The sequence below is a fragment of the Micropterus dolomieu genome, linkage group LG03 (assembly GCF_021292245.1).
Source record: "Micropterus dolomieu isolate WLL.071019.BEF.003 ecotype Adirondacks linkage group LG03, ASM2129224v1, whole genome shotgun sequence".
NCBI lineage: Eukaryota > Metazoa > Chordata > Actinopteri > Centrarchiformes > Centrarchidae > Micropterus > Micropterus dolomieu.
The window spans coordinates 28,588,554-28,598,604 of NC_060152.1; the positions used below are offsets into that span (position 1 = coordinate 28,588,554).

A 10,051-nucleotide genomic window follows, 5' to 3' on the forward strand; every position below is an offset into this window, starting at 1 on the left:
GACAGGGTTGACTTGAGGCCATGCTGAGTTTTAACCAAGGCCTGCACATGTCTCCTCAGAGCTCAGCCTTGTTGATTCACCACTGCGCTAATTAAAAATCCACTGGTCCACTGAGCACAGGAAGGCCTTTGGCTTAACTTGGGGAGCGATGGTGGCTAAGCTGTGGTCAGTGTGTGCCTGAGTGTAAAACATAGAAAGTTGAATGGACACGTAAGCAGAATGCAAAAGGGAGACAACATTTGGTAGTGAAACTCCCTGCGCTTTGCATATTTGCTTCCGTGTTAGTGTGTGTTTTCCGGCGAGCAGAGAGGTTGAGATAGGGCAACCCGAGAGTGTTCTCAGAGCCGTTCGCCTCCAGCATGAATGCTCCTGACCTTGGTGGAGGAGCTGAGGGAGAGCTGGTGGTGACGGATGGCTCCTCTGACTTGGGTTATAGATCCAGCGCAGAGACACACTGAGCCACAGAGTCCCGCTCACTGCTGTCCTTTAACATGATGCTGCAGTGGGGGTGCAGCGCTGCAGTAAGCCTGACCTGCCGGCAGAATTTATGTGTGTCTGCTTGTTGTGATCATATCAGAGAGGACTTGTGACTCTTTCATGCACTCAGTGAAATATTACAATATCAGTGAGCTTGTTGTCAAGTCTGAGTGAAATATTAGCTTCTCTCTAAGGGCCTGTGGCTGCATTTACAGGCAGGCAAAGGCAGATAAATCATAAGTGATTACATGGAAAACTCTTACTATGCCCAAGGCTCAGCTGCTATTTTTGAAGACCAGTGCAGATATCAGTGGTGTCTGACTAAGGATGTTGCTAGTATTTTATGCCAATTTTCTAAATCTTAGGGGTTGACTCCTATAATTACAAGAAAAAAGCAAAGTTTATAAGGGCTCAGGGTGTATCACTGAATTTTCCCTTTGAAAAAGCAGAAAACTTGTGAACCCTGTCTGGACAGTGAAACACACAACACCTTTCAAAGATAATACTAGCTGTACTGATAATATTCTGATATGTTTGTTTGTGGTCTGATGAAAATGTTGCATTAATTAGTTCAAGTACCCTGTTCCTAAAACATGGCTAAACCATTGTTATCAGGCTGAAATGTGACGTTGTCTTGAATAACAGTGCCCTCTTATTTTAAATGCAGGCAGCACGAGTAGAAAGACGAAACAGCAGTCAGCCCTCACTATGATTGGCTGAGTGCTGATCATATGACAGCACTTAAATGAAATATTTGTTTCATTACAGTGGGTGGTATTATTGTGTTTTATATTGTGCTCCATTTCCATTGTTGTTATACGAGTAGAATTACAAGTTAATTAAGTTGGACCATAAGTGATGTGTGCAAAATTAGTGTGTTCAGTGGATTAGAAGCCTGGTACTAGTGAACTTTGTGTTTGTTCTACACCTGGGATGTCCATAATATAAAATGCTTGCCAGTCACAATAGCTTATCTTACAAATAATCTACTAAATGAAACTCTGCCAAACTCTCTTATAAAGCAGATTACTACCAAATGTCACACACGCCATGTTTTTTCTGGTCCCAATGGTCTGATAACTTCTCGTTTTAAAACCATAATAACATCAACATTATTAATCGTCCCACTAAGAAAAGGAACCACTTCTATCTGAAAACAACTTTTAGGTATGGGGTTCTCCCCAAAAAGGTTTTGTTCATGAACTGTGGACACGCTTGCAATGACAACAGCTCCAGAAATAAACTGAAAAATCCAGGCTTGTGTCAACTCATCAACAATCAAATCAAGCTAACTCAGCTACGCACATAGGGAATACAGGGGCCTGTTGTTTCCATAGGCTACTTGTGTATTCTTGTCTGTTTCTATATAGTATATAGATATAATTTGGAAATGCATCGCTCTCTAATGTTTTATTTTTATTTTTAAATGCTGCATGAAAGCTAAGATTTTTGTACTTGCAAATATCTGGAAGGAAAATCCACTAAATGTCAACTTAGGAGCAATGCATTGAGTGTAGTACTGAATGTCTTTCACTGGCAGATTACTGAGGTGAGTGTAATACAGAACACTGTACACCAAATTTCCCCTCGTGGATGGATTTCACATTATCAAATCAAGCTATATTGGAAGGCACAGAGGATTGATCAGCTACAAGTCACGTGGTCAAAATACTGTACAGTTCATCTTATACACTGACTTCATAAAGAGGTTAAAGCAATAACAGAGTCCTGTGTAGTACAGGTTGTACATACAGCCTGAAATGTTTCTTAGAGACAATAATAGATTTAGAGTTCTGTCCTGACACCCAGGGCTAGCAGACTTTATTTTTTAGTATTACAAATGAAGCAAGGAGAGATCCAGTGTGTGTGTGTGCGTGTGGGCGGTCTAGCTGAGGGTGCCGTGTGATGCTGGTGTGACTGATTTGGCTGTATCTCCCCGAGCTACCCAGGCATCTTAGTAATGTGACAGCATCGGAAGAGGCAGGTGACACATTCTGAACGAGTTGCAGGTAAACAACTCGCCCTTGTCCAGGTATTTCATTACAATCACTCATGTCCGCTGGGCTAAGTAATGTGTTATAATCACTGCTACGTGTGCATGTGTGTTTGAGTGTGAAAGAAAGAGGCACACACCGAGAGAGAGAAAACACAGTCGCCATTCACGACACAATGTACCTCCATCTCCTCAGCGAAGTGAACTTAATGAAACTCATCAGTGGAGTCAGATGACAAACTGAAGTTAATGTTGTTAAGCTCCTACAGATGAACAAGGGAGAAGAGTGAGTTTTGTTGCTTTACTGTAGCAGGTTGATCTAATATACGAGTGCTGGAACAACAGCGGGGACTTGAAAGGGCGGCATTTTAAAAAAAACGGAGCAGAAGAACAAAAGGAAAGCAAAAGTGAAGAGGACGAACAAAAGGGGGAGGGAGGAGGAGTGTGACTCGCCCACCCTCAACTCCCTGCAGAGAGAAGTAAAAATAACATATACACACACTCGCACACAGGAGGAATAATCCCTGAGCAACTTGGACATATTTAATCTGCCTCTCATTTTCAAGAGGGATTAATTTCTACTTCCTAATCTGCTCTGTGTCCCTAAATCAAATCTCATCGGTGCACTTTTCCCTGCGCAGCCTATCTCCTGTCTGGCTGTCTGACAGCGTGAGTCTACCTAACGCTATCTCCGTGACTTAACTCGAATCAGACTGAAGTCCCGGCAAGAGAGCGCACGAAAGCCTTACACTCGGGCCCGATCCAGGTGGCATGCAAACCTTACCATTTTCATGACAAAAAAAAAATGTTTTTAAAATTTTGTTTCTTCAAGTTTTTTTGGCAGCACGGCAGAGCCCCTTAACACCTTATAACCCTCCATTGATAATCTGTGCTAATGGAGTTCTTTCTGCTGGATCAGCAGAAAGGTAAGGCATGTTTTCTTGCAGTTTAAACAATCTACCAGCGTTTCAGATAATTATGCAACACGTTATCATCACCTCTGTCACATCAGTGGCGGGCCACACTGCCTGAATGATACCTGCTCTTTATGGAATGGCAAACATCAGCTTGATAAGTGTGCAATCCTTGATATGACTCCAACCATTGGGCACAACAATTGTTTAATACCAAACCTTATTTGTAAAACATAGGTACATTTTACAGGTATATAATGTGGTCCAGGACTCACCCTGAAGTAATCGCTGCACGCTGCCAGGACGGCTTTGTGGGCGTGGAACTTCTGCTCACCGGCGACCAGGGTGACATCACACAGCAGGCCATCCTTCCTCTGCTGGTTGAGGGCAGAGAGGACCAAGTCCTGGTGGGACTTTGACTGACAGAGCCTCTGTCCTGTCAGCATCTCCCTACTGCTGCAGACACACACACACACACACACACACAGAAGATATCTTGTTAAACTGGAGTTAGTCTAAACTCTGGATATATTAACATAATAAAATGATAATAATAAAAGGATTATAACTAACACATGTACTAGTACTGGCACTGTTACTTTCACTGCTTCAACTAACTTTACATCACTCATTCTGGTACTATAACTACTGCTACTACAACTACTATTGGGCCTACAATTCAAACCTTTAACACATATCCCATTTGGGGAGAGGCTGCTTAAATGAAAACAAATCAACATATTATGCTAATTACACCCTTGCAATGAATTTGGCCATGAAGTTTTCAAGGATTATTTTACATTTTTTTGACAGCTAAACTGCTTTCTACGACACTGTATTAAGTCCATTGTAGGTAAAAATAAATAAATATAAGGCTGAGAGAGGGGGTAATATTCCAAGGGAAAACTCAGAATTTCGTTTTTGTTTTTAGATATATTTGTGTTAAAGGCTCTGTAAAAGCAGGGTACGCAGATGTTTTTTTTAACAGCCATCACATATAAGGTACTTTCACCAACCAGTATTAGAATACACTTCCTTCTGTTCAAAGACCAAAAGCATAAAAAAAACTGAGGAAGAACAACAGATATTTATATAAGACTAAGATGTGACACATGGCTTTGTTGCAGTCCCTCATATCTACCTGTCTATAATTTCCTCCTCTTCTCTTACATCTGCAGTGACTCTTGTCTTTTATTTTTTAAGTTTTCTTTATCTATTATTAGTGACTGAAAAAACCCCTCAGAAGTTACAAATTTACTAAGTTTTTTACTTGTAAATTTGCAATTTCAGAGTATAGTCGATTTTATTTCTCCTAAATGTACAACTTTAATCTCTGAACCTACCCAGCCGTGCATTGATCCAGACTCAAATATAAATTATTATTGGGTAAATTTCCATGAAATTTGGTACAAATAACCATACTGCCACAATGTTATCATGAATATTAATTTGTATTTGGTGACCCTTTAACATTAGTTTGGTGCTAATTAGCTAACATGACAATCTAAGATGGTGAACATGATTAAGATTATACCGGCTTAACTGTCAGCATTAGCATTAGTTGCCATGCTAGCATTAGCTTTTAGCTCAGAGTGCTGCTGTTTTGTGAAGATCCCAGTTGTATAGTCCCTAGTTCATTGTACCACTAATATTTGTATGACAGAGCAGTACACAACCAAAAAGGCGAGAGTCTAATTTATAGGTACAAATATTTTATGCACTAGCAGACCGTAACAGTTGATGGCATTTTAGTGAGAGATGATCAAAGGTTAATAGTAGTAGTTTTTCTATTTATATGTACAAGATGTACAATTAAAATCAAGAAATCAAGAATTAAATTAACTTCAATGTTGACAAGTGACACTTGCTATTGACATTTCCCCTATGTCCCCACACTTTCTGCCCATCAGTATGTCTCACAGTTCTCAAGTCAGTGTCACGATCCTGTCCTGTGTTTTTGGGTTTTGATTCTGAGGGTTTGGTTTTGTATCTGCATGTTAGTCCTGTCATCTGTTCCGTTTAGTGCGTAACGGAGTTTAGAGTTTATTCATCTATCAGTTAGGTATCTGTTATTTAGTCTGCATTTTGGTTCCATGTCTTAGTTCCTAGTCCTGTGTTTATGTCTTAGAATCTACTCCTGGTCCGTGTACTTCACTGTTTGTTATTTTGATCTGTTCAGTATCTGTCGTAGAGTTGTTGAGTTTTGGGTTTGGTTCTGTCTGTTGTTCTTTGTCCAGTATCTGTTATATAGTTTGTTGTGTTTTGGTATTTCCCTAATTTGCTGTTCTGTTCCATGTTTATTGTTGTCCTGTTCCCAGTCGGTTCCGCCTCTGTTCCCTACTCCATTCTGTTAGTCAGTTGTCATGTTTCCTGTTTTGAGGTTCGGTTCCTGGTCTTGTGTTCTCTGTTAGCTCTGCATCTTAGCTCCTAGTTCTTTGTCTCAGTTCATGTCTTAGTGTTTACTTTTGGTCTGTGTACCTCTGTGTAATGTTGCCTTTGTCTGCTCTGTGTTCTCTTTAATCTTAGCTTCTGTCTGTGTTCCTTGTTGGTGTTAGTTTATTTGTGATCTGTCTGCTTGTATTAGTTTATTCATATTACTCTGGTGTTTAGTGTTGAGTAACTTGTGTTTTGTCTTTTCCCCCCTCAGTAATCTGCCTGCCTGCTAGTCTCTCTGTTTCTCCCTGCTGTCTCTCTACCTGTTGACCTTGATCCCTGTCACCTGTGTTGTTTCCGCCCTGCTCGTTAGTCCCTGTGTATGTATATATACCTGGTGTTCTGTTTAGTCTTTGTCCGATCATTGCAGTGTTTTGTTGTGTTCATATGCTCTGTCCTATGTTGCTGTTTTTGGACTCTGTTTGTCAGCCACTCTGCCAGTAGGTGTGCTCGCTTTTGGTTTAATAAACCTTTTGAACTGTACCTGCTCCGCTCTGCGTCCTGCATTTGGGTCCACCAACCTGCTCACCACAACAAATCGTGACAGTCAGATTCTTTATGGTGGATGAGAAAATAACACCCCGACTACAGAACATGTTTAAAACATTGTGACTGACTGACTCATTGACTGACTATATTCTGTGGATCCATGTAGCACCAAATACACCCTGTTTTCCAACCCATCCTCAAGTCTCTCTCCGCTTGTACTCATCCATCAGCAGCACGCCACCCTGTCCATCCAAATCCATCTCTGTCCGCTTACAGTTGCGACAGTCACTCTAAATGCTGCTGTCTGCCAGGAGGCTTGCTCTGTCACCTTCATGGTGATGTGGTTCAAGACAGAGGAAATAATGGGTGTGTGTGGGTGGATGCGTGTGCGCATTACGGGCCAGAGGTAGGATGAACAATGAGTCAGGCTGTTTGTTTGGCGGTTGGACTGGGCTGGGAAGAGCCAGGGGAGAAAAGGACAAAATTGCTGTGCAGGATGACAGGGGAGGGAAATTACACAATTTCACAACTCACAGAGGGAGAAGTGGTATGGGAGATTTGAGGGGTAGAGGCCTGTAATGTACTAGATGTTAATGAATATACAAAGATGAAAATTTTATCTTATAACTTTCATCAGTTTGAAGCTGTAGACTATAATGTATCATGTACATTTAAAGGGCTATGCCTGTGATTTAGTATTATACCTTTATAAAACAAGTTGATTCACAAGAGGCTGATTTTTTTAAAAGAACAGTCAAATTTGAAGCAGGAGAAGCTGAGATGGCTTTCCCATAATGCAACCAATAGAATCCAATTTGCTAGACTCCTTGCCCACGTCTTTCAAAGTCCATGCCCCTACTCTGTACCACAGGCTCGCAGTTAAAAAATAGTGGTCCGAAAGCTCAAACCAAGATGACATCATCGGGAGTTATTTTTCTTAAACTTGACAAAGGTCCTCCAGGGCTGCGGAATACATTATACAACTGTTTTCACAGGCTGAATAGTACTCCTCATGACTAGAAAACCGACCTTGATCTGTAAAATTGATGATTCCACTGCTTGCCACAGCAACGCTCACAAAGTCAGAAATGTTAATAAAATATAAAATATTAATAAATCAATAAAATGCTACACAGTGACTTTATAAAAATAAAAAGGCAGATTCAATTTTACATAGGAAAAGGTGGGCAAATCGATTTGAAATAGGGCAATGGTCTGGCAATGTTCTGTATTTTTCTTAATGTTAACAACACTCATGAAATGACCAAATCCAGCGAGTTTACTGTACTGACAACTGTTGTCTGTGTAGCCAAAGCCTGGCATTTCTTATTCCTCAGTACCCAATGTTTTACATAAACTATTAAAAATATATATAAATAAACCACCCAATTGCATGGGGCGACATGTTTCTTTGTCACAACGAACATGGGCACTGTAGTTTATTTCGAGGCAATCCCACATCCACCGACCTGCTGCTGTAAATACTCACCGACAAATACACAATTTTCCTTTGTTTTAGTAAAGTTTGCTTAAAACTACAATGCTCAGCTGTTTCAAGAAGCTATTTAACCTTTTCTTTCAGATTAAAGTATATCTTTGTGACCTGTTTTAAAAGGTTTACGCCAGTAGAAAGCATGTTCAGTAGCAATGAATTGACAGTGTATTGACAGTTCTGAGAAGAGGACACATTTTTGGTTTTGGTCTTTTAATTGACCATCTCCTTTGGGTGGGTTTACCCTTGTCTAACCTCCACTACGTCCAAGCAATAAATTGGATAACAACAGAAAGCCAGAGTAGCCTGCACACTAGGAGCACCTTTATCGAACAACATATTGATCTTCCCTGGATCTTCCTCGGGTTAGAATAAAGAACTGTGCTCTCAGTCCCATCAGCAAGCAAGAGGCTCTTTGCCTACAATTGCTTAAATAGTCGATACATTTTTCAGTGCATATACAGTAACTGCTACTTACGGATGTTTTCTGTTTGTGCCATGTGCTTTGAGCATGCTTTAATATTTACATTATATATGGGAAGACCAGGCCACTTACCTGAGGCTGGGTTCAGAAGGCATGCCCCTAGACAAAGGAAGAGGAGATGGTGGTGGAGGTGGAGGGGAGGTGCTATGTGGCTCCTGAGGACTGCAGTCTCCTCACTGGGAACATACATCAGCCTGATAGGACAGAGCAGCATGTCAGCTTTACTCAGTCCATCCACTAGACCCAGCCGCACTGTGACAACCTCCTGTGCGATGTGTGAAGGGATGCAACCGCGTGTCAAGCCTAATGCTGACTTCTCCCTTCTCTCAGCTACACTGGCTTTGGCTTTGACAATTCTTTACTCACTTTAGCTGTTTTTTCAAGGCCTTTTATATGTGCAGCACAGCGGCTGTGACAGCCACAGGCAGCCAGACTTCACGGAAGGGAATCAACAAGCTCAGCGCTTCTCAAAACAAGCTGGGAGTCTAAATTACACCAAGTCCCTCTGGTGTAGCTACAACCTTGACATAATGTGCTACATACCTGGATCTGATATCCCCCAGTTTCCTGCAAGATGATACAGCACAGGAGGAAAACAGAGGTCAGAAGCTTCTCTACATACTCTTACTGAACTACTACTCACTCACTGTACAATAAGTTGCCCCAGGTCCTCTCATGTGGATATTTTATAGAGTGAAGCTTGTGTATGTATGTGGTTCACCTTACGTGTAGGCAGATCTGAGGGTATACCGGCTTCTCTTGAGTGTAGTCCCCAGCAAGATCTAGTTATTGATCTGTTCATGAGTGACCTTCAGACGCATGGCTACAAGGCAACTGCTACTGCCTGATGAGGGATAGAAGAAGCTTATCCTGTGGTCCAACCCCAAAACAGGCTGACACACGCTGTGCACATTTCATAGCTTTGCCTATATAAGCTTTTGACGATGTGGTTTATAGAGAGCAAAAATCAAGCAAATGTACTCACATCCAGAATGCAAATTAGGGCTAATATTCAATCTCTTTCTATGTGGGGATCTCTATTGGCCATTGCTCCATTTGTCTCTATATAGGTCCACATAGCTTATGAAGTTTTGATTGCAAAATGACATGGCAAAACATCCCAAACCCTCTAACTGAGACATAATGAGTTCCCATCATTTTGGCCTCAGAAAAGATTAAACATATCCGGAAGGTGGATATATTTAGGATCTGATAATCACAACAAGAAGGCCATTGTTCCCTGCAAAACACTGTAATCTCCTGACTGGAAAAATAACCACAGTCGTAAATGTTGTCTTTTACGCACAAGATGCAATTAGGACTCACGCACGAGCAGTGCAACAAGGAACTGGAAGGGGGGCGAAGGAGGAAGGTTTGGGTTGCCAGATAAGCAGACACCATTAGTGCATTAACTGTCACTTTCCAAAAGCTCCCAGCTGTCAAAAGGTCTCCTAGCAACAGGCCAGCGCCTCGGTCCGCAAACTACGGGGGACGCAGAGCAACCTCCTCCGTGCGAGCAGAATAATCCTGTTGCATCCATCACAGGACGCACTCAGACGATCCGCACCTCATTCTATTCAGAGCAACCCGCCGCTTTGCAGGAATTCACTGTATTCAGCTCCCTCTTGTCTTAATATACCACAAGCTTACGCACCTCATATGAACGTGTTATGAGCCAGTCCCGTTCCCTCTGGCGGCGCCTCCGTTACAAATGGCATTAGATGACCGAAGCTGGTCTCTTGTACACATCCGCGGTGAGAGGAAAAGCA

The 10,051-nt window shown here is 41.7% G+C and overlaps 1 protein-coding gene across 1 annotated transcript in view; it reads right to left on the reverse strand.

Moving 5' to 3' along the window:
• Nucleotides 1-9,650, reverse strand: part of LOC123968618 (kelch-like protein 32) — a 32,705-nt gene extending 23,055 nt beyond the window's left edge. The window contains exons 1-5 of the mRNA XM_046045486.1: nt 9,613-9,650; nt 9,004-9,126; nt 8,826-8,849; nt 8,355-8,476; nt 3,660-3,840 (exon numbers count right to left, since the gene is read on the reverse strand). Coding sequence (XP_045901442.1) covers nt 3,660-3,840; nt 8,355-8,377 — 204 coding nt within the window. The 5' untranslated portion in view covers nt 8,378-8,476; nt 8,826-8,849; nt 9,004-9,126; nt 9,613-9,650. The remainder of the gene's footprint in view (nt 1-3,659; nt 3,841-8,354; nt 8,477-8,825; nt 8,850-9,003; nt 9,127-9,612) is intronic.
• Between the last annotated feature and the right edge of the window lie 401 nt (nt 9,651-10,051).